General features: G+C 50.4%; 1 protein-coding gene across 5 annotated transcripts in view; it reads left to right on the plus strand.

Moving 5' to 3' along the window:
- The first annotated feature begins 1,746 nt into the window (after nt 1-1,746).
- The window catches only part of SEPTIN11 (septin 11), a 45,166-nt gene continuing 19,586 nt past the window's right edge, over nt 1,747-27,326 (plus strand). For 2 of the 5 annotated variants that reach the window (XM_063157131.1, XM_063157130.1), the window contains exons 1-2: nt 4,634-4,702; nt 26,937-27,051. In XM_063157131.1, coding sequence (XP_063013201.1) covers nt 4,649-4,702; nt 26,937-27,051 — 169 coding nt within the window. In that variant the 5' untranslated portion in view covers nt 4,634-4,648. Of the gene's footprint in view, nt 1,826-3,776; nt 3,876-4,633; nt 4,703-14,063; nt 14,085-26,936; nt 27,052-27,326 lie in introns of those variants that run through there. The other 3 variants (XM_063157135.1, XM_063157132.1, XM_063157134.1) reach the window with 3 other exon arrangements.

Genomic DNA, 27,326 nt, shown 5'->3' on the forward strand with positions numbered 1-27,326 from the left:
GCTCCGGGCCGGCCGGCTTTCGGTGCTCGGTGCTGTGCCTCGGTGCTCGGCGCTGCACCCAGGTGCGGCGGGGAAACCCGCCTCCCGCCGCGCCGGGCCTCTCCGCCTCCTCCTCCTCCTCCGTGGCCGGGCCGCCACCCCACGGTCGCCTTTGCCCCGGGTGGCGGCCCGTGGTGGTGCGAGCTGGGGTGACAGCGCTGAGGAGAGGTGACACCGAAGGAGAGAAGCAGGCTAGGGGGGCGGGAGGAGCTGAGAAGTGCGAGGGTCCTTTGCTGGCGGGCAGCGAGACCAAAGAGCTGCTTATCAGTCATTGTGTCAGTGAACGGACAGGAGATGATAGGCACAAATTGAAATGCAGGAAATTCCATTTGTGTGTGAGGGAAAACTATTTTGCAGCGAGGGTGGTCAGCTGTGGGAAGAGGTTGGCTGGAGAGGGTCGGTCTCCATCCTCAGGGACGTTCAGTGCTCCATGAAACACCCCAACACCAGAGGTGCATCCCATCCTGAGCTGCCCTGTGGCGCCAGACTTAGGAAAATTGACAGTAAAGACTCACAAGTGTGCTGTGGTTTGGGGTAGCTGTTATTACAACATGTACAACAACCCATGCACAACAACCACACACAAACACCACGAGTGTCTGCAGTCACATCGTATCTCACCACATCTCATCTCTGTATTTGCTGCGTGGCTGAGAGAGGTTGGACACACGATGTGCTGTTGTGGGGATCTCACTTTGTTCTGTACTGCCCATGCTGATACCACAAGTGTGTACATAACAGCTGAGAGGGATGGTAAGGTCAGTGCCCCCATGGGCAGTGTGCCCTGTGCACACCGAACAAATGACAGCCCCTGTCCCAAGCAGTTTGGGGACTGAATAGTGGGCAAAAGTGTGGGAGAGAAGGTGTGCTGGATTTTCTGTCTCGCAGTCAGAGAATGGAGGGACTGAGCTCAGTGTGGGCTCTGTGGCTTTAAAGAGGTCTGGATCAGGCCCTAAGTCACACTTCAGAAGCCATCTCTGCTGCAGGCTCCCAGCTATCCATAAATATTTTTAGCTGCCTCTCATGTAAGCAGCTGGCATATCCTGCAGCCTGCTGCAAACCCAGAAGTGTGTGCAGCCCTCACAAACCACGGACAGAGATTGCAATAGATGCTGCGTACATGTAGGCGCACAGTTTGTGGTCATTGGGAGTGGGCCTGTGGCCGAGCATCGTCCCCAATGGGCTACAGCTGTGAGCAGCAGGTGAGCATTGCTGAAGGAGCAGCCATGGAGTGCCCAGGGGCACTGACCAATCACCGCGGGGTGCAGAGGGCACACAGGTGCCATGCACGAACCGTGAGGGTATAAAAGGCTGGGCAAAAGAACAAGACTGGTGCTTGAAGTCTTTGGCTGTGGTGTGGTGTTACTGGGTATAGGTTGAGCCTTCTGAAATAGTATGATGATACTCTGTATATTGTGGCTTTGCAAACTGTATGCCTAACATCTTTGGGAACGTTGAAACAATTCCTGTGTGGTCTCTGGAATGAAGGGCTGGCAATTCCCTTCAGAAACATTGAAACAGTTTCCATGGGGTTTCTGGAATGAAAAGGCATTGATTTGTTAGCAATGGGTATGAAATTTTGAGGAGCAAGGTACCGAACACTAACAGTTGCAAAGAGCTGCACTAGCTGAGCTCGGGGAAGGTGGCAAAATGTTTCTTTGTGCTGATGTTTTTCTCTCCCTGCTCTTTCAGCATGGATGGCCGTACCCAGGAAGGTGTCTGTGCGTGAGTATCATGGAGGAAATGCGGCCACAGCTTTCCCAGCTCCAGGCCAAGGAAGGACACGGTGAGTCACATCAAGGTTTTGTGAGCACTGGAGATTTTCATGTTGGTTGAGTTATGCTGATGTGGGAGTATTATGCATCTCTAATCCGGACGAGGGGAAGCTTTGGGTGCCTCACCCACAGGTACCACGAGGGCAGCCCTTCAGATAGGATCGCCAGGTTTCCACTAGAGGCTGCACTGGTCCGGGTGCCTTTCCCGGTGCAGGCTGGCTCAGCACCTCCTCACTGGAGCTGTGAGTGCAGGAGGAATTTGCTACAAGAGCAATAATGAGTCTAATGCTGAAGCCTCCCTCGGATCTTGGCATTAACGCCTGACATGTTAGAGTGATGAAAGCACTGCACCAGCTATGTTTGCCAAATGCTCTTGATAGACACCTTTGCATGTCTGTTGGTGCAGCAGCTTTGCTGGTGGGGGCTGCACCTGTACCCGGCTGAGGGCACTGCCGAGGTGCAGATCCTCAGCTGCTGGGGGGAGGAGGGTCTGGTAGTGCACTTCCATTGGTTCTGGTTCAGGCTGGGGGTGCAGGAGCTGGTGTGGGTGACAACTCTCCAAGATCAGCTCCTGAGTTCTTCAAAACACAATCATAAAAGCTGCAGGGAGGAGATACCTGGACACTGTAGCCTCTTCAAACAGCCATGTGTTACTATATAGCCATACAGAAACCGCTTTTTTTGGAGGGAAAGGTACGAGCCTGACGTTGAAGGGACTACAAATGGTAAGTGCACTGCAAAGGTCTATTTGGTTATCACTACCTTGGGTCATTTACTTGTGCTTTCAGTTTTTATTTTGCTGGCTTTTTTCTTTTGATTCTGTGGATGTTCTTATATGGGGGTAGCTCTGGTGTGTCCATAATTCAGTGTGTCCTTCAAGTGTGCAGCAAATAGGGTCTCTTGTCTTCTGTAGCCCTTTGGGGATTTATGTCTCACAAAGCAGTGCAGGGCCTTTTCTTCATCCCTACCTTGGCCATAGATTTGCAAGCAGGCATGTTTAGCTTAGCCCTAAGAGTCGCCACTTTTTAGGTAAAGGGATATCATGCTCAACACCAGGATAAATGTTTGTCAGCTGGAGTGGCAAGGAGCCAGCTATGCTTCTTTTCAGCCCTAGAAGTCATTTAGGGGAGTGGGAGTGTGGGCACACAGTTTGTGGTGGTTGGGAGTGGGGCTGCCGAGCCTCATCCCCAGTGGGCTCTAGCTGTGAGCAGCAGGTGAACATTGCTGAAGGAACAGCCATGGAGTGTCCAGGGGCGCTGGCCAATCACCAGAGGGAGCAGAGGGCACACAGGTGTGATGCATGACCCATGGGGGTGTGAAAGGTTAGGCTAAAGAACAAGAAGGGCAGATGCTTGAAACCTTCTCAAGTGGTGTGGTGACACTCTGTATTGTGGCTGTCTCACCTGTGACATGCTGTGACATGGGAGAGCAAGTGGCCACCGTGGCTGCTGTTTGGTATACCAAGTTTGTTTAGAAACTATGTTTGTGTATTTGACAGAAGTGCTCAGAGAAACAAGAGGAATGAGGTAGCATGTTTTGTCCTCTGTGTTGTTATACAAGGCAGTTAAGGGCTCCAGTGTGCCTCCTTGTTAGAAATACCTCTCTGCTGAATCCCTGCGCTCCTTCTTGCTGAGCGCTTGCTTGGCTGTCTCTTTGCAAAGGTCTCTGGAGCAGATGTGTCAGTATGTTCATCTGTGGCACTGCCAGGGTGGGCGAGAGAGACCCTTCGGGGTTAAGGGGACGGGTACCGCGGCTGGGCGTGGGCAGGAGAGAGATTAGCGGGGGGTTACCGCTGGGCACTGACTGCCGCCCCCCGGGACTCCCGCCGCCTTTCGGGGCTCCCCGAGTGGCGGAGCGGCGCCGGCCGCCTGCCCGCGCTGCCCGGCGGCCCCGGGGGAGGGCCGGGGGGGTCCCGCCTCGCCGCCCGGCCCCTTTGCATTGCGCATGGGCCCTCCCCGCCGGGTGGCCATGTTGCAGTGCTAGCAGGCAGCGCAGAGGCGGCGGGCGGCAGCGCAGCGCAGACACCGCACCGCGATGGCCGTGGCCGTGGGCAGACCGGCGGTGCGCGGGGCCGGGGGGCGGCGCGGGGCCGAGGCCGGATCGCCCGGGCGCGGATCGCCGGAGCGCGGCGGCGGGATCTGCCGGGGGTTGCAGGGGCGCAGCGCTGGGGATGCCGTGCCGGGGGCTGTAGGGGAGCGGTGCTCGCGGGGGGCTGCGGGGGTGCGGTGCCGGGGGGCACGGTGGGCTCGCCGCCTGTGCCCCTGTCCGGGGCCGGGGGGAGCCCGCGCAAAACTTTTTTTGGCCCCGTTTTGGGGCCACGGCTCGTGATTGCGGCGGGGCCGTGGCGGCGGCGGCGGCGGGCAGCTGCTCCCGGAGCCCCGCGGGCACGGGGGAACGGCGGGGATGGTCCTGGGCTGCGTCCGCCGCCGCTGAGGTGTTGGCGCCTTCCCCCGGGTGTTTCTGCCCCGCCGCTGCCCGCGGATGGGAAAGCGGAGAGCGGGAAGGGCTGTGCCCCGTGCGGGTGGGCGGCCGGCGGGCGGGACGGGCCCGCGCTCCCCGGGAGGCTGCGGCGGGCGCGGCGCGGCGGTCCCGGCATGGAAGGGTTCTGGGGCACGCGTGTCCTGCGTTTTCCAGCGTGACCGTTTTTCTGGGGGTGTGGTGGCCGAGAGGGTTTTTAAGTTCGTTTTGAGAAAGACAAAAGATTTCCCCCTGACGGGGAGAAAGTGAAAAAGCCCCCAAACCCACAACAACGAAGTATGCCGAGAAAGAAAAGGAAATCTCTCTGGCGTCCAGCTTGCAGAAACGTGAATGAAACTCCACCGTGACCAGACTGAATGCGCTTTTGTGCATTGTCGGCCAGGGGAGGGAGAGACTTGACCGACTTCCCGGTAACTTTTTCAGTGCTTGGGAGTAACATAGAAGTTGCCCATGAGTGGAGGACTTGCATGTGACTCCCTCTCAAAATAAGAAAATGGTCTGCGTTCAAGATGTGACCAGGATGAGACAAGTTTCTTTTAGGGTTTATTAAGTGCTTGTGGGTCTGCGGGGCTGTATGGTTCCTCTGATGTGGAAAAGCGAATGTATGGAGATGGGGTTAATGGTGTTACTGGAGGTGGGGAAGTTATGCTATTAAGCAAAATGAGAGCTGGTGCTTCTTAACAGAATACCTATAAATTATACCAGCCATTTGTAAGGCTTCTTCTGAAATGTTTCCTTGATCTTAAGGTCTAAAGCATGCTTGGAAATTGAAGTTTGGCTTTCAGTGTAAGAATATGCATTGAAGGTGTGCCTTCAGATGATTTTTTAGGGCAAGCTGAAGGGTATTGCCAAGCAGAGCCTTTTGGCTTTGTGTGGAGCAGTAGCTTTGCAGCATGAAGAGGCTCAGGAACGTGGCTTATTGCAAGATATGATTGCTGTTTGTTCTTGTGAATATGTTTGGTGCTTTTTTTAAAAATTATGTTAAACTGGTGCTGCTGCTGAGCCTCTTGGGTTATTTTGGTGATTCCAAGCCCATGGCCATCCCAGAACCGAATCCACAGAGGGTTTTGCACCAGTTAAACCAAATTCTTGTCTGTGGGCTGCTGAGTCCAGCCCCGTGGGACTGACTGGGGGATGAAGCATCCGTCAGCATGAGAGAAGCATGTGGGAGAGGGAGGGCGGAGGATACTCAGCTTCCTCGGAAGCAGCTGCGGGGCAGGCCCTACATCCTGCCGAGTCCGTGCTTTTTGGACAAGGGAGTTGTTTTATCTTGGGCTGATAAGAGAAGAAAGGATGGTGGCCTGACACTCAGGAGGTGTTGGGCATGTTCTCTCTTATGTACCTCCTTATCTAATCCTCCATGCTCCCACTTTGCATGCTGCTGTTGTGCTGCTGGGAGTTGGAAGGAAGAGTTAATTATACGTTAGAGCAAGGCAAGACTGGTGAAGGTTTGCCTTTCCAACTTTGTTACAAAACATGATTAAGTGGAGCTGCGAGTGGCATGCATCTTGTTGGAGGGAGAATTAAAGGAAGGGGGGGGAAAGAAAAAGGAAAGGAATGAAACCAAAAGCAAGTCACTTGGAGTTAAAATGATGATAACATTCCTGAGTCACAACCTTTTACGTCCTGGCAGGATATGACATTATGTTAATTGTAAAAGTATGCATAGAAAAATAACTTGAGCAAACTGCTCTGAAGTGTCTGTGTTTAATTGTAGCCGAGCAGGGCGTGTTTTGGTCGGATGGGAGGCTTTCCCTTTAAGGCCCTGATCCCACAGATGTGATGGCACATGTGTAATGTGCTGCCTGTAATTTCATTTGACTTAATGGAGACTGATCCTGGCATGCAAATGTAGAGGCATGCATAAGCAAAGTTTTGGCAGGATGGGTGCTGGGAGCTGCTGTGGGAGCTCTCAGCTGATGAAATCCATATCTGTGCTTAAACATGAACCAGGCTTAGAGGATGCTGTGGTCATCTGGGCTCAGTGTGAGATAAGCCACTTCCAGTCTGGAAGCTGTTGAGATGTGCTGGCTAGGGGACACTTTTCTTCCTCTTGGATTAATTCCCAGTGTCTTGACCAGTGTTGGATGGTTTGTTGGTAGATCTGAGTATGGAAGAGGGCCCTGGCCTACCTACCCTTCCCTTTGTGTTTATCCTAAATGAGTACAGAACCAGAGCTTGGTTGCGTTACAGGAGTGAGACTCATGTTCGTTTATTAATGTACCCCCTCTTTCTAAGCCTAACAAAAACTGAAGGGAAAATGAGGCTGGAGTGCAGATTTTGCATGGGAACCGTAGAAAATGTTATCTGAGAGATTAAAACAGCACAATGTATTCTTACTCTTCAATCTGTTTTAAAAATACTTGATAATGAGAGACTGCTGGTTTCCATGGAGGGGAGGAAGGCGAGGGAGATGCGAAGGTAGTGCGGGGCTGAAGCCTCTGCGCTTTGTCTTTTAGCAGCAGATTTGCTGACACTCACTGAGCTCAGCAAGAGCTGGGGGCAGCACCTTTGGAGAGCCACATCTGTGTGTGCTGCTGAGTGCCACAGGGCCAGCGCTGGCCTGGGACAAGAGATGGGCAGCAGGGAAGGGAGTACCCCATGCTTCTGCCTTGTGGGGCTGCGGACTGCTCTCACTGAATACGGTGATGCTGTGGGTGTGGGAGGCACTGCTTGGATTGCTGAGGTGGCCAGGGCACAGGGTTTGCCTTCCTGGCCTGCTGCTGCTGAGTGGGAGTGTTGGGCCTGGCCTGGCTCAGCTGTCTGCACCAAGGAAGCCCTGGGTGTTGCACACAGGACTGTATTTTAGTTTGTGACCTTTTTGTTTCCTTTATTCACCTCGCTGTCTGTTTGCAGTAGGAAATTCTTTCAGACAATTCTTGCTGCTCCTGTTGATGCTAACAGTGGTGGGAACCTGCCTCCTCCTTGCTTTTATTTCAGCACAGCCTTGGTCACGGGCCAGGTTGTGTGTGTGCCCACCACACACTCAGGACCTCTAGCTTTTGCAGTGTGAATGAGCTGAGCTGGAGTCAGATACTTGAGATACTTGCAAAGTCCTTGCTTTGTGTAGGTGAGATGATGGGGAAGCAATTTTAGTGCCTGAGTAAGGCCCCTAAAATAATGATGAGGATTGACTAAGCATGAATCTGAGGAATAAAATATTTACGCACAGCTGAGGCATGTTTTATGTATCCCCTTCCCACCCCTGCAGCAGCCCTGTGGCAATTTGAGGTAATTCTGGGAGCACGGGTGTGACGCTGCTCAGTGCTTGCTTGGCAGGAGAGATGCCAAGGGCACAGGGTCTTCTCTTGGCTTGGCAGATGCTGCAGCTTCATCCAGCCTTGCCCTTGGTGTGATTTGGCTCTGGGCTTCAGTCCTGTGAGCTGCAGGGGCTCTTTCAGGGAAAGATTCTGTAGCAGCTTCAGCGTAGAGCAGTTGGATGTGACCAGGTGATGTAAAAATAAAAAAGAAAAGCCTCTCAATAGTACTCTAAGCCTTTTTTAGGTACACTGTGTAGCTGCCTTCACTTCCAGCTCTGTGAGCAGCTCTCCAGCCCGCTGGAGGAAGCGATGCGGAATAATGGTTCAGACAAACACCACGGCACAGGGACAGTTCAGTGCTGCTGCTGGAGCAGAGACACAGAACCCACTTTGGGCTCTCTCTTAACTCACAGCAGCCTCAATGGAAATTTACCCCAAATGTTGTTCTTGTTCCACAGAGTCCTTGTTTGTGTTCTATGCAGTGGGAGTAAGAGATGCCCCTTCTTGGCTACTTCCTCCAATCTGGATGCATTTCCCCATCCTCTGCACCCTGGTGCCTGGTTTAGACACCTGTGGGCCAGAACTTTGTTGCCAGAACTATTGTTGTCCACAGCTTGGGCAGGTGTGATGAACGGGAGTGTAGGCAAGGTCCAGCTGGCCGTGCACAAGGTGCTGAAGGAAGAGTCACAAGAAGGAAGAACAGCTCCCTGTGGTTTTCCTTTAGCAGGTCCCAGCCTTTCTAGAAACTTTCTCCATCTCTGAAGTGCTCTGCTCATCCCATCTAAGTGGTACTCTGCTGGCACAAGCTGTAGTCCAAAGGCCAATACTGCCTTTGCCTGCTAGTACAGTTATTTTGCTGAGCTCTGTGATTTATGAGTTTTGAGCTATTTTTGGAACTCGTTACTTAAAGACACAGGCTGTGCCTGTGTTTTTGGTGACACAGGGTTAGGATCTGGATTTGCAATTAGAGCTCTTGAAGTGTCTGCAAATAGGAAGAAGCTGCATCTTTTCTTGCAGGCTTAAGGTTTTGTTTTCTGTAGTAGCATCCCACATAAGGTGCTGTCAAAAAGCAGACTGCTGCTGTTTTGGGGAGTTGGTGCTTTCTTCCTTCTGAGCTTACAGCTTCTTTAGGTATTTCTATTGTCTAATTGGATTTTCTATTTCTGGGTTTATTTTCAGATGGGATCTAGCTGCTGTAAATATGTTATTGAAGTACTGTAATTATGGGTTATTTCTTTACCAGATCTGCTCATGAATACTTGGCAGAAGCTAATAGAAAAACACTTTGGTTTTAAAACACTTTGGTTTTAAAACACTTTGGTTTTGCCACGGTTGCTGCCCCCGCTTTGCCGGCGGCTCCTGAGAGCTGATTCCTGTGCACAGCAGTAGTTCTAATAGAAATTGTTCCTGGAAATCTGCATGCCTCTCATGACTTTCATTCAGGAATTACATTAACCTCTCTCACGTGATGGGTGTGGAAGTGAGGCACTGTTTTGACTCCTTGGCGGGATGTTTTTAAATGTCTTTCTGGGCTGTTCAGGGCTGTCAGTGGATCTGAAGGTAGTTCCCTGGGTGGCTTTGCTGGGTGCAAAGTCAATTACAGTGTCCTGTAAGCAAAAGGCTCAACAGAACTTATTTACCAGATGTGTTGAATGCACCAAGTGTGCAGAGTGCTTTGTGTAAGCACGTGAACTTGGCTTGAATTAAGATTCTGGCAGTCTGGTGGTGGCAGCTCTGTTTTTGTCTGTAGAGAAAGTGAAAGGCTCAAGCTGGGGAGATGGTTTGTTTGGTGACCCTGTGAGCTTGTGGCTCCGCAGGGCAGCACGAAGAGGGTTTCACAGGGAGTACGGTAGTGTGACCTGCAGTAGAGGTGGAATTGCAGGGCTGCTTTTGGCCTTCCAGACAGGGGTTTCTGCTGTAGGCACAGACAAGCCTTTGCCTTTGGATGCACTCAAATCATCTCCCTTCAGTCCCTGTGCAAACCCTTCTCCTCTGATCTGAGTCAGTCGCGAGCTTTTGGCAGCTTTCAGGTGAATGAACAATGCCAGGCTGATGGTCCTGGCTTAATTTTTCTAGGACAAAATTTGGCAGGCAACAGACTAACTTGGAAATGAGAAACTTGCCTCCTGGAAAGGTGAAGGTACCAGGTTATGGCTGACACTCATTCCTGGCATCTCCCTGCAGGAACATGGATTTCCCCATATCGCCTGGATGTGTCTAGGAAATGTACAGGGTTGCCAGTAAAGAGATTGTGCATACATGTAGTTGGATTTTCCTTTTCTTGCTTCATCTGTGATTAAAGATTTTTTTTTCTCTGTTGTCTCCTTTAGTTTTAGTTAGTATGATGACATTTCTTAACACAGCCACAGCATGGCTGATGTTATTTTAATCTTTGTTGTTGTTTTGTTCCTAGTTTGAAGTGTCAAGGCTGGTATTGTCAGGAAGTGTGGAAATAAATAATTGGGAGCAGTACTAATTTATTCTGAGGTTTGCAGAGAAAAGATGAGGTTGTCATACTGTGAGCAGGTATTGCTCCCTGTAAGTGCTGGGAGTGATTATAAGGCTTAACGCTGCCATCTGGGACTGAACATATGCACAGTCCTCAAATCTTCATGTCAAGGCCCCAAGAGGAGCAGGGATTTTGTGATCTCGTCTGGTGACACATCGTACCACTTCATCACCACATCCATTGGCTGCTGCTTTTTCCTCCTTCAGATCTGCCTCATGTCTGGGTTGGCCTATGGCAGGCCTCGTTATACCTTTGCATTTTTGGGCAGAGCTCTGAGCCCTGAAGTTTTTTGCCTGAGTGTAAGCACAAGGGTATGGACTCTGGGAGGGGGGGGGAAGTAATCTTTCAAATCTTGATTCAGCAGTTCAGCTAAAGCATCCCATAATTCTGGCCAGGTAACTCAACTCCCTGCCACTGTGATTATCTTAGCAGAAGAAACAACCAGTCAACCATTATGCCTTTGTTAACCTATAGAATCAGAAGATCAAGATTTTTAATTACATTTGAAAAGGGTTTTGTTGTTTTCCTGTATCTTGTATGTAATTTCCAAGCCAAGAGAAATCCCTAGTGCTTTTAAATGAATGCTTTTCTGCCACAAGCTGTCTTTTATCACAGGAAGTGCCAGCCTAGTCTCATTCTGTTTCATCTGCCTCATTAATATTAAATACATGGCACTTTAATATGGCAGCCGGAGCAAAAGCAGGGAATTTCAGCTAATATCTGACAGTGGCAAGCTGAGATTAAAAGATATCAGAGTCGCTGATATATAAAGGAACTGGCATTTTTCAGGAGCACTTGACCTAATTTATATCAGTTCTTTTCTCCCCCTGCTCCCTTAAATCTTTGCATCTTTAAGTGAGCCCTTAGATGCTCCTGCCTTTCTTGCAGGTCTGGTTCAGTCTTCTGGGAGAGGAGGGGGTTTGGTGCTTGTAGCACAAGTCCCTGGTGTCGAGTGGAGGCAGAAAGTGGCACCAGATCGGAGAGATGTCCGTGTTGGGGAGAGCCTTCATGGAAGAAGTGTGGACTTGGACTGTGGGGCAGCTCTTCAGCAAAGCTATAGTAGACTCTCCTGATGGTCTGACTTAGAAAGCACCTGGCTGAAAGTAAGAGAATAAACAACTTTTCAGAGCACTGCCTCCCCTTCTGGGACGCACAGTTGATGGTCACTGAACAATTGGAACGATTCACGTGCGTTGTTGATATGTGATTGACTAGGGCTGTCAGGGGACCTTGGGTTGTGTGTTTCCAGGTAGCTGAATATTCATTCAGCTGGAAAGCACTCCTGCTATTCAGCATTTGCAGTTGAGCAGTTATTAATTATTAGAGCAGTAATTAGCAGAGCCATTTAGGATTAGGGTTTGTGTGGCTGACAATGCTGCAAGTGTTTCGGCCTCTGATTTGGTGTGTGGTCTTGGGCAAAAGCCTTTGTCTTGGTGTGCCTTTGTTTTGTGCATGTGTAAAGCAGGAGATAATTCCCTTCCTTGGTTAGTGAGGTGCCAAGGTGTGATCAGAGAATTAATAGCACACCGTAGTCACCTCTGCAGACCTCGCCCTGTTGCACCAAATCGAGTGAACTCTCGTGGCACAGAGGCATTACCAGATTAATGCTTTTAATTAAAACTGCCTTCAAGAAAATAGCTATTCAAATAGGGTAATATGCAAGTTGTGTTTTCAAGGAGATGTAACAATAAGGAGGAAGGGTTTAAAGGTGAGCAGTGTGAGTAACTCTGACCCTGTTTCTCTGGGTTTGCCTGAGTGCAATTGAGGGCAATTTTCACGTAGTGCATTCCTTAGTGATACTTAATTTCTCTGGTGTAGGCCAGAACCATTTAAACAAAAAGCCAGAGGTGTTTTGTTGCTTAAACAAAACATTATTTGAAATTGTGGGTTGCTATGTGACTCCTATCTGTTACTGAACACACTACCTTTCCTCTAAGTTTGGCTTTGCCAGGCATGGAGCTCGGGAAAGCTTTATTTTTCTTCCAATGGGATATGCTTTACAGCATTTTGATATAACCTGAGAAAAGCAGGATTTTCATAGCCTAACCAAGTAACCTGATGATTTCTTCCAGTGGGTTGAGCCAGAAAGCCAGAAGTATAAATGCAGGCTAGCTGTGATACAGTTTATGTGCTGTCCTGGTTTCAGTTTGAAGGGAGCTATAAAGTTCACACGGGCTAGAAAATGTTTCTGGCATGAAGTAGGTGGTTGGTCCCTGTGTAAAATCCACACGAAGGAGTCCCAGGGGAAGGGTGTGTGGATGTTGTCAGTATCCACACTTGGTAAATGTATCTTTTTCTGAGCTGCGTGTGCTGAAACATCTTGGCAATTGGAAGATGCTCAGGGCTGGAGCCTCGTATTCCCGATTTGGTGCTGTGCCTTGCAGAGGAGAGTGGCCCAGCGTGTAGGGTTCAGTGGTGCTGGGTGGAAGGAAGGGGGATGGAAATGGCTGGATGTGTGCCATCCTCCTGGGTACTGTGTGAGTAGGAAGGTAGTGCAAGCCTGCTCTCGAGGTTTATGCTCTAGTTGGCACCCTCAGGGGCTACCGAGTGACCTCAGAAAATGTGAATTAAGACATCAAGCACCTGAGGAAGGGCTGTTCCAGCCTGCACTGACTCTCCTGGGGTCAGCATGTGCTGCTGGCCAAGTGCTGATGTGTGACATGGGAGCCCTGATGCTGCGTGTACAGACTCAGCTCCTTCTCCTGGACAGCTGTGGGAGGAAGAGCCAGGCATTAGCCTTCCTCTTTGAAGGCTTCCCGAGTTCCTCAGCAGGTAGTTATCTGTCAGACCCCATCTGCTCTGGGGTATGAGCAACCCAGGCAGGGCTGCTTGTGGCTTCGTGCATCACCTCCTGCTTTGAGCAACGTGGAGGTGGAGGCTGCAATCTTAATAAAGGATGTGCAGCAGCAGATCCCTCGCTTTGGTATCTCATTAACTCGCTGGAGCCAAGGGCAGAAACGTGCACTGCACATGGGAATTGTGCCCCAGTTTTGGCTTAGGCGGGTCTGCAGCACTTGGAGTTACAGAGCATGTCAGAGCAAGGAGCTCCTTCATGTGAACTAATCTTCCCTAGACCTCTGCTGGAAGTGCTTGCTTGGAGCAGCCGTCATTTGCCTTGGGGTGTGTTTGTCTTCCTGAATCCTTAGGTTTGGCTCCATGAATGTGCAGCAGGATTTACCTGCTCTGTCAGGTCTTTAGAGCTGGGCTGCTGCAGGAGCTGAGGCCGGCACAGCGGAGCCTGCTCATCTGTCACAGCCCTTCTCAGCTGCTGTGTGCTGGCACAGGGCTTGGCCAGGCCCAACAGCCAAGGGCTTTGCTGGTGGAGGGATACCTCACTGCCTGTCCTGGTGCTTCCAGGGAAAGAGAGGAGTTGAGGAGGAAAAAGGGATGAGAAATCTGAGTACTGCGAGCACAAAAAGCGACAGCGTAAAGTAACTCTGGGAGGTGCGAGCTAATGGCAAATCCTCTTGCTTATTGCTGTTATTCAGAGAAACAGCCTTGCAAAATGTTCTTTTCCAGAAGCTGTCCTTGAGCTATGAATTTTGACCAAGAGCAGTGCAATATGTATCATCTGCACTCATAAGGTTGCAAGAGCTTGGGTTATGTTTAGCTTGGCTGTTCTGGAGAAATCCGAGCAACTGGACTTTCTAGAAGCATAGTACTCCAGGGAATTTTGTCTGTTGGCTTTTGGGGTGTAAGGGAGAAGAACACTGCAAGTGTGGGCTTCATTTAACACTGCTCTGTTACAAGCAGTGGCATGGGTTGCTAAAGCACAAGCCTTGACAGGAGGGCAGAAATTAAAATTAAGTCTGAACCCGACTGCTTCTGCTTTCCCTTTGCAGTGCAAACATGACTGGGGTGGACAGTCGAAGCAGAATGTGGAGGCCAGCATTAATTAATCTGTGGGGGTGGGTGCTGGCTCCAGTTGAACCTTCTAGCAGCTCCCACAGCTAATGGACGTTGCAGCAGCTTGCATACGGAATAATTTATGAATTTGGAAGGACACGATTCCAGAGAATGTGGGTGAGTGCCAGTGGTTTGCAAACCTCTGCCAACAGTCTTGTGAGCGGCGGGCTGCTGTGGGAAAAATAACATTGGATTAGTGCAGGGTGATGTTTGGAAGTGTCCCACTTAGCTCCTAAAGCCTGGCCCCTGTGCAGAGCTGGGCTCTCAGCAGGATGCTCCAAAGTACCAGAAATGCATTAAGTCTGAGTCTGCTGCATGTACCAAATGACAAGTGGGGAGCAGCACAGGGAGATGGTTTTGGCTGCAGGCTTTTCCCAAGCAGCCTTAGCAGCATCTTTGTTGGGAGGACAATTTCCTCATTCCAGGTAATTGGGCTGTCTGGGCAGGTGCAAGGTTACTTGATCTTGCAGCTCCAGGGCAGCTGGGTCCCACTCCAGACCTGTCCCCTGGCTTGGGAGCTGGTGTTGGGTGCCTTCCCTTGGCACCAGGCTCCAGAGGCGGATGTGAGCCCAGCAGCACTGCAGGCCTCTTTCCAGCTTTGCAGGCTCCTGCTTTTAATTAAACTGTCGCGACACTGGGACGGCCTGAGGATGACTGAGGTACCCAAAGCCAAAGATCCGGCTCACAAAGGTGTTTGGGAGCCTTGGAATGCGGATGGGAAGCCTTGGACAGTGCACAGGGCAGGATCCGTGCCTGCCTCCCACCAGTTGTGGTTTATTTGCTCTCTGCTCATCCATCCATTGTGTGGCAGGGCTGAAAACGTCTCTGAGTTCTGGCTTTAATATCAGAGTGTATCCTCACAGCTGAGGGGAGCCTTAAAAGATAGCTATGCCTTGGCAAACCTTCACTCTGCACAAGTTGATGTGCACCACTTACCTGTGAGGATCTTGGTGGATTTTAAATAATTCCAGATGGCTCCAAGGAGATTTGCTGTGCTTGATCTGTGTTATATAGAATTCCTTTGTGTTTTATGCCTCTAGACCCAGTCCCACAATAGAGCAGTGCTTGCCTCTGAGCAGCTGCCTGCCTGCTGGATAACTTGGTCCCCTTGTGGAGCTTACTCCTTTGCCAGCCACAAAACCATCTTCTCTCACACATCCTAGCCAAGTTCTCCTTCTGCTGTGTGTGTAAAGGACTGCTTGCTGCCTCTCTTGTTACAAATGCCCATTGTTCCAGTGGATAGGTTGAAATGCAGCATAATCCTCAAATGTTCTGCAGATTTGACACATACCAGGAGCTCTCTGAGCATACAGCTCTGCCAGACACTGTGTTGGGATGAAGAACTTGGGAAGGAGTAGCAGCTAGGGCAAGTCTGCCTCTGGGACTGATGTGGGGGGAATGCACCAAACACAGAGTTGATAGTAGGTTTTGGATCAAGTCCTTGGAATTGTGTGTAAGTCCAAAGAGGATTTTATTGTTAGAAATTTGTTTAATTAGCATCTGGAACGTAGCCACTAACGTAGGTTTGTGTGTGGAAAGATGGTGAGTACTTTCCTTTAGGAATTGTTGTTTTCTACGTGTAGATGTTCAAACAATAGTTAGGGTTAATAAAACTTAGCAACAGCCAAAAGGAAAATATTTTTCTCTTTATTTCCTTGTGCTGTACATTAGACACTGTTCTCATTGTTGGGGTTTTTTGTTGGTTGTTTTTTTTTTTTTTTGGTTTGGGCTATGTGTGTCCCTTTTCCTAGGGCAGAAAGGAAAATTGTTCACCAACAAAAGCTAAGCTTATGGAAACTACCAGTTGGCTGAAGGTTCAGGGGCTGGAAGCATCTGAACCTGCTGACATGAGGGGACTTGGGGGTGTCACTGGAGCCCCCAAAGCCCTTGCAGTGAGGGAGGAAGGAGGAGAAGGGTGGCTGTACAGGCTTGTGCTTTAGTAACAGCCATAGGTGAAGGGGCATGTGGGGAGGTTTTTCCATATGCAGCAGCTTATGCCAGTTTTGCATCTGTCTTTATTTGCATTATTAGGATTACACTAATAAATCTGCTCTAAACCTGTTTGAAATGCCTGATGCTGTGACACTGCTGTTTGCCAGCACTGTGCACGCTGCCCTTGCCAGCATCCAGCCCTGGGGTGGAAGCTGTGCTCACACAGCTCAGGAGGCTGCTGCATCCACCCAGCTGTGGCCTCGCTGCCTTTACAATAAAATCCCGCCTGCACCAATGACATTTTTTATTTTCTTCCCCAGGAATTGCTGTCCCAGTTATAGATGTGTTTGGAAAAGAGGACCCTGCAAAAGAACCTTGTCACATAAGCCTGGTGTTGGGTGGTATTGCTTGTGATTGAGGGGAAGATTCTTCCCCACTCTGTGGAGTTCCCAGGCTCATCTGCTGTGGAAAAATCCTTTTCTTGTAGTGTGATGGTGCTGCCTGAGCTGCCTTTGGAGGCTGCCATGGACTTTGGATTTCCTTGCTGGTGTTTGCAGGGGAGGCTGGGGATGTGTTCTGGAAGGGACATCAATGGTCAGCTGCTGGAAGGAGTTGGGCTGTGCTGCGTCACACAGAGACCTTGGTGGCCTGTGCTGGGGACTTGTTCTGCCACGTCCTTCACACTGGGTTACTTTGTCACCAGCAGCTGGAATGGAAGGAAAGCTTTAGCTCTTGGGGGTGGGCAGGAGCAAGATAAACTCCAGAACATAGGCGTGGGGCAGCGTGGGACTCCTGATACTTCCGGGACTTGATTTAAATCTCTGGAATGAAAGGTTTATCTCTGCTCCAGCTCAAAAACTGGAGCTGTCAAGCTAATCTTTGGATTCCTTGTGAGTAGAGAGTTAATCCTTTCTTCTGGTGCTGTGAATGTTTGCTTAGCTATGCATTTATGGAGTTCAGACACTTTGGAGTGTATGTTGGGCAATTGCTGGTGTCCTGTCCGGGGACTCTGTATGGCTTGGAGCATCACCAGGATTGTAGTGGCCATGACACCTCTTTGTGGTCCTGCCCCTTAGCAAGTGATGGATATGGAGAGGGCTGTGGGAACATTCCTGGCTGTGGGCGGCATGTGGGAAATCTGTTTTGTCCTGCAGTGTCTATCGACTCCAGAAATGTGAAGCTTCTGTAGCAGTTATCAGTGCAGCAAAACACAAGGAGGATAAAAAACCTGATGTAGGGTGACCTTCTGGTCCCATCTCCTAACAATCCCAGTGTTGTGGCTGTGCTGCAGGCCTAGATCAGATGGCCTTTTCTCCGGAGAAGCTCTAGCCAAGGAGGTTTTTTGGAAAGACAAAACATGGTCTTTCAAGGTAACCACAAAAATTTGGAGTTAGTGCGGTGGAGGGAAGGAAGTAATTCAGTTGAAATATAGAATTGCTCCTATTCATAAAAATTTTAGTGTTGGCTTTCCCTGTTTAGGGCAGGAAAACCAGGACTTGCTGAAGGCAAGTGGGGAACTTTATTGCTTTGAGGTAGTTGAGAGCTCCAAGTCTATGGACTAGTATTCTAAAACTGTGGGCCAAATAGAGTAAACCTTCACCTTTTCCTCCACATGCAGATTCAATCTAACTCAATTCCCCTTTCCTTCTTGCTGAAGATGAAAAACTGTGTGCTAAGGCAAACAGTATTTGTGATTTTCAATATTTATTGATTGCTGACCTTTTCTTATTCATGTTGAAGGATTTCTGTGGCGCCTTGGAAGAGCTCTGTGTGCCATGAGGGACTCAGTGTGTTCTGTTTCCCTTTTCAAAGCAGATGTGGGGGCTGTGACTCAACACTCAGCATATTAGGCTGTGCCATGAATTCACTCAAAGCTGGTTCTTTTGCTTTGTTGTTTTCTGGTTACTTGGTCAGTATCACACTCGAGTGAGGATGATAACACTGGGCTTGGCTAAACACAAGATGTTTTCTCTGGTCTTTTACTTAACAACCTTAGTGCAATATATGCACATACGTGTTGCATGTGAATTTAAGAAGAGGTGGTCTGAGCTAACTCTTTTCAATCCAGTTGGTGCTGGATTGACACTTCCTTGGTAATGCTGGACCAGTAAAGCTTCCCTGGGGAACTCCTGTGTGTATTTAGCACTATTTTGGGCTCTGCAAGCCTTGGTAGGGATTTGTCAAGGAACTGGGTGATGATTAGTTTGATGTTAGGACTGGTTTATACTTGCTGCTGTGGTACCTGGGCATGGGATAAGCCTTGTGTGTATGTACATCGGTGTTAGCTCAGGATTTAAGTGTGGGGACAGCTACTGTGATAGATCCTGAGCTCTTTAGTCCAGGATGAAGAGAAGTGGTAAATAAATGGTCTGAAGCTGTGTGCATTGATAGGCACAGCTCCGGTGCCCTGCCTGGGAGCTGTGTCCATGTGCCAGGCAGCCACAGTGTCCCCCACCTGCCCCTGAGCAGGCCAGCAGGGCACAGTGTTAACATGGATCCTGCTCCTGAGTCCCAGGGATCATTCATTATCCCGAGCATGAGCTGGGGCACCTTCCAGTCCTGCAGCTTGTTGAATGGGAGCTGACAAAACGTGGCCTTGATATGTGGCTGCAGCTTTTCAGGAAGGAGCATGTGGGGTTAAGGAACTGTGAGGCAGCTCTGCTGGGCTGTGCCTTTGCCACCTCGAGGAAAGCTGCTGCTTTTTGTGTCCCAGGGGCCCTTAATGTGAGTCAGGTATTGGAACAGTGCTGCCTTGTTACACTTTGTAAGCAAGCCCTTTGGGCTGCTTTCCTTTCTCAAAATCCTTCCTCTGCTCTGGTTGTGCTCACAACCCTAACTGGACTGGAGTTGGTGGAAGGTTGGAGGAAAATCTGGCAATGGGGTCGCATGCTCTGTTGCCAGGTTTGTCTTAATTCTGCCTTTTTGTGCCTGGGGACAGTGTCCCAGAGAGCTCCCTCCTCTCTGTGGGTGTAACTGGAATCTTGCTGAGTTCATGTGTCACCCTTCCCTCTGTGGCAGGTTCCATGTTGGTCTGTGCCTCCAGCTTTGAGCAAAGTATAGATCCAATGACTTAATGGCCCGTGGTGCAGCTGTTTCAAGGCTATTTTAAGAGCATGACAGTGAAATACAGAATGAAATGACTGTTGGATTTTCTCTCTTTCCTGCCTGGCTGGACTGTGTCCGTGGTGGTGTGGCACTGTGCAGCCAGAAGGGCTGGAAAAGGGCAAAGAAATGGGAGAGAGCAGTGTTTCTAATGGCCATACAGCAATGTGCCTTCCTGCTGTCTCCCAGCTGGCTTCTGTCCTTCTGATGGGAGTTGTTTTTAACTCTTAAGGTGGCAAGTTCTCAAGTCTAGCAAAAACTGGGCCTTTTCTGGTCCTGGCTGGTGTCAGCTGGCCTGGAGTCACAGCCTGACTCGTGTGTTGTGTCACTGTGCAGCGTTTCAGGGCTCACGGGAAGGAGCCTGCAGCTCCCTGTGCTGTGCCTGCCTGAGGGAGCGGTGGGAATGCTCCAGGGGGAGCTTTGCCCTTCCCTGTGTGTGGCACTGCAGCAGCCCGAGGGCAGGGGCACCGCCATTGAAGCGGGAGGAGAGCAGTGGGTCGGCACGGGGGCTGGCAGGAGCAGCCGCTCCCTTTTGATTCCCTCGGCCCTGCACAGGCAGGCAGAGAGGGAATGTTGCACGTCGTGCTCCTGTCAGGAGAGAGATTGGCCAGAGAAGCACAGAGCATCTGGTTCTCATTGGGCTCTGCCTTTGGATGGTCTTCATTCTTGTTTGTCACATTATGTCTTTTTTTTTTTTTCTTTCCCCTTCCTTCCTCTCTCCTTTTTTCTTTTTTTTTTCCCTTCAGCGAGTTTACAAGCCTTGCTGGAATGCACATATGGTCCTTATCATCCCCAAAGTCCAGCTTTTTTTTTTCTTTTGCTGGTTAGCAGTTTGTGACATCAGGGGCTGTTAGAAGCATTAGTCACTTTGCCTCCAAATAGAAAGGTCCGTGGTTTTTGGAAACCTATGGAGGAAAATGTCTTTTATGTCAGTCCTTGGCATACATGGAATTGTGAGTGCTCTGAGCTTGTGCTGACCTTTAGCCAAACATTTTGCCTGAAGACAAATGCTCGTTCCCACTCTCTGCTGCCCCTCCTGAGTGGTCAGATTTTGCTGACTTCCCGCTTTCCAGAAGAATGCAACTGTATCCTTTTCCCTCCGTGCTCCTGCCGAGTTCCAGCCGCTTGCCAATGTAAGCAGCTCCGCTCTCTTCCCCGCCGGCGTGCCCGGAGGCGCGGGGCTGGCTGGGCCGCGGGAAGCGTGTCCTTGCCGTGTGACAGGGGTGGCTCTGGCAGCTGTGAGCGCTGCAAACCAGGACATTTGGTGCTGCGCGTTCGGGAGGTGGGCGCTGTGCTTCCCACCCCTTGTGGCATCCGTGCTGGGCGAGCTCGGAGCTGCTCGGGCTGGGGCACGCTGGCTCTGTGTGTGTGGGCTGCACCTAAGCAGGGACCGCCTTGTGGTGCCTGCTCGTTGTCCCCTCTGCCATCCTGCCCCTCGTTCAGGGGGCCAGCCCTACACAGAGCGTTGCTCCCGTGTGTTACTGCCTGTGGAAGTGTGTCCAGCATCATCCGAGCCTCTGGGGGCATTTGCTCAGGGGAACTCCTTACTTGGTCTCAGTGGCAGCCTCCTCTGGCCGGAGGTTCTGCAGTTCCATGAGATTTTATCTGTAGAGCATTATTTTCTGCAAGGGGGGCAGCATGAGTCCCACACCTGCTCTTCCCCATCTGCTGCTGCCCAGTGCTCTGTTGGTCAAGTTGCTTCCAGCCTTCCTTCCACAAAATGACCTTTTCTGCCACCCCGATTCTTGGGGATTAAAGGCAAAATCAGGGAGAGCCTTTTTGTATTCCCTGTGACCTCCCAGTTTAATGAGCAAGGGAGCCAAGTGTGGCATAGCTCTGCTGACAGCATTCCCTGTTCCTGGGAGCAGAGACCTGGCTCCTTGCTCTTGTGGTTGATGTTGCTGGAGGGCTGGGCCAGGGGCCTGGTGGGGAGCTGTGTGTCCCTGGGCAGCTGCAGCTGGTGCCAGCTTTTATCCAGGAAGATCAAGATGCTTTCCTGCAGTCCATCCCTCAGGGACAATAGCTGCAGCAGTGAGTCACTGGTGGCTTGGTGGCAGGCAGGGAGGCACAGATCTTCATGGCTTAACTGACACATTAATGTACAGAATGAGAGCATGCCTTCCACAGGGGTCTGCTCTCCCCGTTGAGAGAAAAGGGGGGGAAAAAAGAAAGCAAGGGGGGAGAAAAACAACCAAGGACCTCCCAGACTTGAGTAACTTGTGCAGACATTTGCCTGAGCCTGCAGCCAGCCAGCCAGCAGCAGCATGGGGCCAGGAACTCCCCCTCCTCTGCTGGTGACACTGATGGTTATCTTACCCTGAAACAACAGCCAAGAAGTCCTTCCTCTCTTTCTGAACTGATTAACTGATTGATTGCTATCAGCCCTTTTCTTCTGGCATCCCTGCACGCCTAGGAGGGGAAGGGAGTTGTTCTTGCTTCCCATGTTCTCCCCGTGCTATTCATAAATCCATTTGTCCAGCAGTTAACGGTTTGGCCATCCCTTAACTCTGTGTAAGGAAGGGGAGTGGAGTTATGGGTGCTGTTGGGAGGAACAGGGAGCTTGGCTCTGGCTTAGGCACTGGGAATACTTGGTACCCTCCTGGCAGGGAGATGAGCTCTTGGATTTAACTCTGGGAGGGGGATAGATATTTCTCCTTCTGACTGCTCCTTGCTTCTGTGCTCCTGCTCTTGCCTGAGCTGCTTTTTTATCTGAGCAGACTAAACTATCCCTGAGGTCCCTGGCTTTGGATGCAGCATCTAAGATGATTTGACCTAGTAATGAGTCAAAAATGTTGCTGGTCTGAGCTGCTGACAACAATAAAAGCTTTTAGAATTTCTTAAAGGTGCCTCCTAAGTCGTGTGGCCTCAAATAACTAAACACTTGCTTCATATTTGGTGTTGAGCTCAATATTTTGCATACCAGCCTTGTTCCCCTCTTGAATTTGAGGCTGGTTTTTGTTTTCTTTAACTCTTGGGAGGCCGTGTGAAGCTGACCCCCAGCCGCCAGCAGCAGTGGGCCGGGAGGGGCCCAAGGGGAATGTTTTGCCAGCAGCCTTAAAGCAAAAGGGGCTCAGCCAGGAGCTTGCTTGGACTGGGGAATAGCCACCATCATGGTTGAGTCCTGAGCAAGGGGAGCAGCCTGGGACAATAAATGTCCTTGTGGAACTCTCCCCTTGGCCTTTTGGGAGTGGGGCTTTTTTCCTGCCTGGGAGAGGAGCAACTTTGCTTTGTTTCCAATCCACTGCCAGACACTTTTGGAAGCGTAAGGACTCAGCTCTGCTTTGTGCTGCTTCTGGAGGAGTGACATGGGGCCCACCTTTACCTCCAACTCCCTGTCCACACACAGATGTGCTGTTCCTGACTCCAGGGAAGAGGAAAAAGTTCATTCCTGCTGGCCCTGCCAAGCTGTGGTGGCTTGGGAGGAATGAGCTGACTCGCCTTGCACGTGCCTTATCAGCTGAATTGTTTTATAGGGCTTCACTGATTCCTGTCCAGCCAAACCCACCGTTTGCCACAGGCCATCCATTACAGCATTGCCTGACCTGTGAAGCCATTGCCACCAGGAGTTATGTGTTAAGAAAAAGATATCTAAAAGAGCCTTGAGAGGGTTCTGAGACTGCAAACCCATTCTTGTCTTTTGCAGGGCTTTTTTACCCCTTAAAATGAAGAGCAGTGGGATGTGAGTGCCTGACAATCAATCTTTTTATATAAAGTAATGGTAGGTAGTATTTGCTGTGCCTCTGGGGGCCTGTCTCTGCTCAACTTACCCCTTCCCTTCCCCTGCTGCAGTTAAAAGCAGCAGCTGTGATAACAGCAGCTCGAAGATAGTTGTTGATCCAAGAAATATCGACTGTGGGATGCCTTGTAGGGCTTTCTGCAAAGAGCAGTCAAGTGATCAGCATCTTTTCCCAAGAAACAAGCATTTATTTGTTCATGTCATTCCCTGGTTTTTGTAGGGGTTAGCACATAGCTCTGGCTGTTCAGAATCCCATCCTGCTCATGGATGGTATGGGAAGAGGGAGGGAAACAGTGCCCTGTAAGGCAGGATTCAGTACAGGAGACGTGACTGCCTTGAGGAAGAGTTTAAAAACACAGGCTGCTTTTGGGATGTCTTAAGCTCTCCAACGTGTGAGAACATCCAGACACCCAAGTCTAGCAGCACATCTGGTGCAAGCTGGCTGGTCTCTGCAGGAGTCTGTGGAGCTGCAGTTTCACCCATGCTCATCTTGTCCATGGATCCTGAAGCGGGGAGCAAGGGAGCAGAACACCTGTGGGTTTGATTATGACCCATGGAGCAAATTACCAGCTTTGTATGAGGACCTGGAAGCTGCAGAAGTTTAAGTAGTGTAATAAAATTATCACTGGGTGAAAGGGTGGATTTTGGCATTTTTTGGAATGGGAGTTTTTGGTGACAAGATGGAGGCACTTGGGTGTGTCCAGCCTTTCTTCTTCTCCTTCTCTACCTCCATCTTCTGCCGTGATGTTGGCACTTTGGGGTTGGTTTAGAATAGCAGTTCGCTGTCTAACATAGGTGATAGCTATTGGAAAGTGATTGTAAACGTGTTACATGGAGTTCATAGTCTAAAGAGACAGCACTGCCCTGAGGGCGGTCAGAGTGCTGCTGGCTGTCCTGCTGAGCGGGCCTCAGCTAAACAGGAGAAAACTTTTATAGATAAGATATAATAAACAACTCTGAGACCAAAAACTGAAGAACTGCAGTTCATTCTTTGGATGTGTGGGACGAAACAGAGACTTTGCTCATGTCTCGGGGCTGCAATAACCGGCAAACTCCCAAGAGGTGCACACAGGGCTCTGGGGGGGAGCCAGAGCCCTGTCAGCCTTTGACTGCTCTTCAGCCCGAGGTGCCCAGTTCCCAGAGGGGTGACTGAGCTGGGATCAAACCCAGCCCACTGACTGTGCTCAGGAGCTTGTCATGGCAGTTCACAGCTGGAGAGGCAGGGCCCTCTGACTGAGCATCCCCTTGTTGTTACAACACTTCTGCTCTGCCAGACCGAAAGCTTGAATCACTTGCCTGCTCTGCTGCTGATACCCTGAGCAATCAGGCTTGTTGCTCTCCAGCAGAGGCTTCCTTTCCTTGTGGATGAAGCTATATCCCCTTGAAGGGGTGAAAGCAGGAGCAGAGGCCTGGCTGCAGTGGGAAGTGGTTGTGCAGCGCGTGCACCTCTTTTCTCTGGGGAGACGCAGCCTGCAGCTCCCCCAAAAATGTGTCAGGTTTCCAAGGGCATCTGCCTGCCGTACAACTGGTTCTGTTTGTGTGTGGAGGAGATATCTAGAAATGTAGTTTCTTTGGCTCTCCTGCCTCCTCCAGAATGTGTATCTGTGGGCCTTGTGCAGCACTGCAGCTATTTTCTGTGTCTGCTTTGCTCAGGGAGATGTGCTGCATCCTGGGAACACTGAGGGAGGTGAATGCTGGGGTTTGTGTTACATCTCTGCCTGTGCCTCAGGCCTCAGATCTTTTCACCAGTGTTTTTGATGTTTTGAGCAGATATCAGGCTACTCCTGTCTCCTGTTGTGCAGCACAGCCTGTGAAAAATACTTGGCATTGCAAAGTGCGGAGTTAGTTTTTGTTTATTCCATTGTTGATGTTTGATGAAAAAAAAAAAAGCAAGGGGAGGGGAATAAACCGGAGAAGGTCTGCAGCAAAAATAACTGACACAGATGCAAGAGATGAGTCTAACTCCTGTTCCTGCTGAGCAACTGATGATGAGGCAGTACTTGCTTTCCCAAAATATGTCAGGGAAAGAGATACTGGTGCTGTGCTGAGGGATGTTCAACACCCACCAATTGTGTGAAGCCTGTGAGTCATGGGCACTTTTTGCTTTTGGGATCTGCTCTGCACTCCCTTCACTTGATCATAAACCCAAGCCCACCAATTTTTTTAGAAATACTAATGTTACAAATATTTACTTTAACCCATTCATGTAATACATCAATCCCAAGACCTTTTCCAGGGAAATCCCTGCTGGGGGTGAATGAGGTGATGCTCTTTCTGGGTGGTTATCCTTTACCCAGCCTGAGAGAAGGAGATAGCATCTCTTACTCACCTTAAGCTTCTGTGGTGTGGTGCTGGTGAGTAGCTCCCAGCTTACAGAGGGATGGAGGTGAGCAGGCTGGTAAATTGGCATTTAGCTATGGACAGGCCTGGTTTGGATGCTGAGGGAAGGCTCAGGTGTCTTGCACAGGTGCCAGGCTCTGTGTGCTAGCATGGCAGAAAGGATCCCTTTACCCAGACTCCTGGCACAGACTGAGGCATTTTCACTTGGACATGTCACTTTACTCAGGGAGTTTTGGTATTTCTTTAGGTTTGAGTTTATTTTCATGACACTCAACCCAAATGTAACTAATTTCTCCCTGCAGTTGGTGCCTGGTCCATTGTGTTCTGAGGAGGGAAGTGGAGCTGCTCAGCAATTTTGCAGAGAGTGGGAAGTCCTCCTCTGCTTTTGATTCTTAACAACCAAAGTGTTGTCTATGTCTGGTCCAAAACCCACTTTGTGGAAAGAAGCTGGAGCTTGCCAGCATCTTTAAACCAGCAGTCTGAGGCTGCCCACAACTGTAATTCATTGTGGCCTTTGGGAGTGACTCCATTGGAAAGGCTTGGGTTTGGAGAAAGGTTCCAAGTTAAGGACAACTAACTTTAGGAGAAAAATGTTGTGAAATAACAGCAGAACTGCTCCAGGTCTACCGAGTTGGTGGGGTTTTTTTTGCTTGCTTGTTTTAATGGGGACCTTGGCATAACCGTGACTTGCCAGGGAAGGAGGGAACTGGGCTGGGTTGCTTTTCCAAGCCTCTCTGTGGATTGCCATACAGCTGCTGTGGGAAGGACCCAAACACAAACTGGGGGTTGTGTCAAACCTCCCTTCTGCAAGCTTTGTGCTGCTCCCTTGCCCTCCACAGACCAGCTTTGGGGTGTTGGATGTTGTCAGCTCAAGCCCCGAGGAGGAGAGCGGGTCATAAGGGGTGACTGGCGCCTCTGGGCTGCCTGGCCTGGCTTCTTTTCCTGATGAGGAGGTGCACAGGCAGCACCAGGGGCTCTGTAGGTCACGCAGGAAACACTGGGAACGGTGTCCTGCTTCCTCACCTCGTGTCAGATCAGGTTATTTGTAAACCAAGGCATGGCAGCATGCTCATTTTATTCCTGTCCTGTCAAAGCCTGGAAAAGCTGGAAAGAGTTTTAGCTGGCTCTGGTGGCACAGTTGCTATCTGAGCTGTGTCCTGCTGTGGCCATGCAGAAGGGTTGCATGGAAAGGCCAAGAATGTTGGCATTTCCTTTGTAGTCCTGGGAGGACAGAGCACGTGTGAGAGCTGCTCCTTGCCTTTGGCACACTGAGCCAAGCAAAGCCCCACCTTGGCTCTCAGCTCGCCTACGCAGGTCTCTGTCAGGAATAGCTTTTGGAGCTGCAAGCAGGGCCATATCACAACCTGTGTCACTTCTCAGTGTGCTTCTTGAGGGAGCCAGCCTCACTGGGAAGTTTGGGGAGTTTCCCATGCTGCTGGGGAAGTTCTGAAGTGGAAGGTCGGCTGGTTTCTGCTGTGTAGCTGTGCAGTGGACACAAAGGAGGCAGCCTCAGCCGCTTCACCAGCTGAACAGGAACTGGTCAGCTCACAGCTCTGTGTTCCACTCTCTTTTCCAGGTGTTTGCCAAAATAATCTTAGGGTAAAGAATCATGGTTTATTGGTGAAAAGCACGGAGGACCAGTGTGGTGGTGTTTGTTTTGGGGATGTTTTAGTTCCTGAGCCCCACAGCAGAGATAGATAGAAGGAAAAGGAGAGTGTGTTTGGGAGGGACACCCAAGACACAGATCCTGTGTCCCAAAAGCCTCTGTGTCCTTAATGCAGTTCTGACAGGACCTGTTCCCTGCCAGGGGTGTTGCAACCCTGCTGAATGCTTTTCTGCTTTTCTCCTGGCTCTTACAGAACGATGACCTCAGGAACCTGTCCCTGTCCGGCCACGTGGGCTTCGACAGCCTCCCAGACCAGCTGGTCAACAAGTCAACATCACAGGGCTTCTGCTTCAACATCCTGTGTGTGGGTAGGTCACCTGCTGGGCCCTCAGGGGCCACAGCCCCACACTCACACCTTTTCCCCCTGCCCAGGGCAGGGCTGAGCCCCTGCAGGCTGTGCTTGTCTTCCCAGAGCTGCTCCATGGTGAAATGGAGTGTTCCTCTTTGCCCTTTCTCTGCCCTGTCCCGAGTCAGAGCATGGCAAGTGCTAGCTGTTAAACTCTATCCCTCTGATCATCCAGTGGTTCTGCTTTCCCCAAAGGCTGCCTGTAAGGAAACTGAACTTGGGAACTAAATGTGTTTT

The sequence above is a fragment of the Melospiza melodia genome, chromosome 5 (assembly GCF_035770615.1).
Source record: "Melospiza melodia melodia isolate bMelMel2 chromosome 5, bMelMel2.pri, whole genome shotgun sequence".
In the NCBI taxonomy this organism is placed as follows: domain Eukaryota; kingdom Metazoa; phylum Chordata; class Aves; order Passeriformes; family Passerellidae; genus Melospiza; species Melospiza melodia.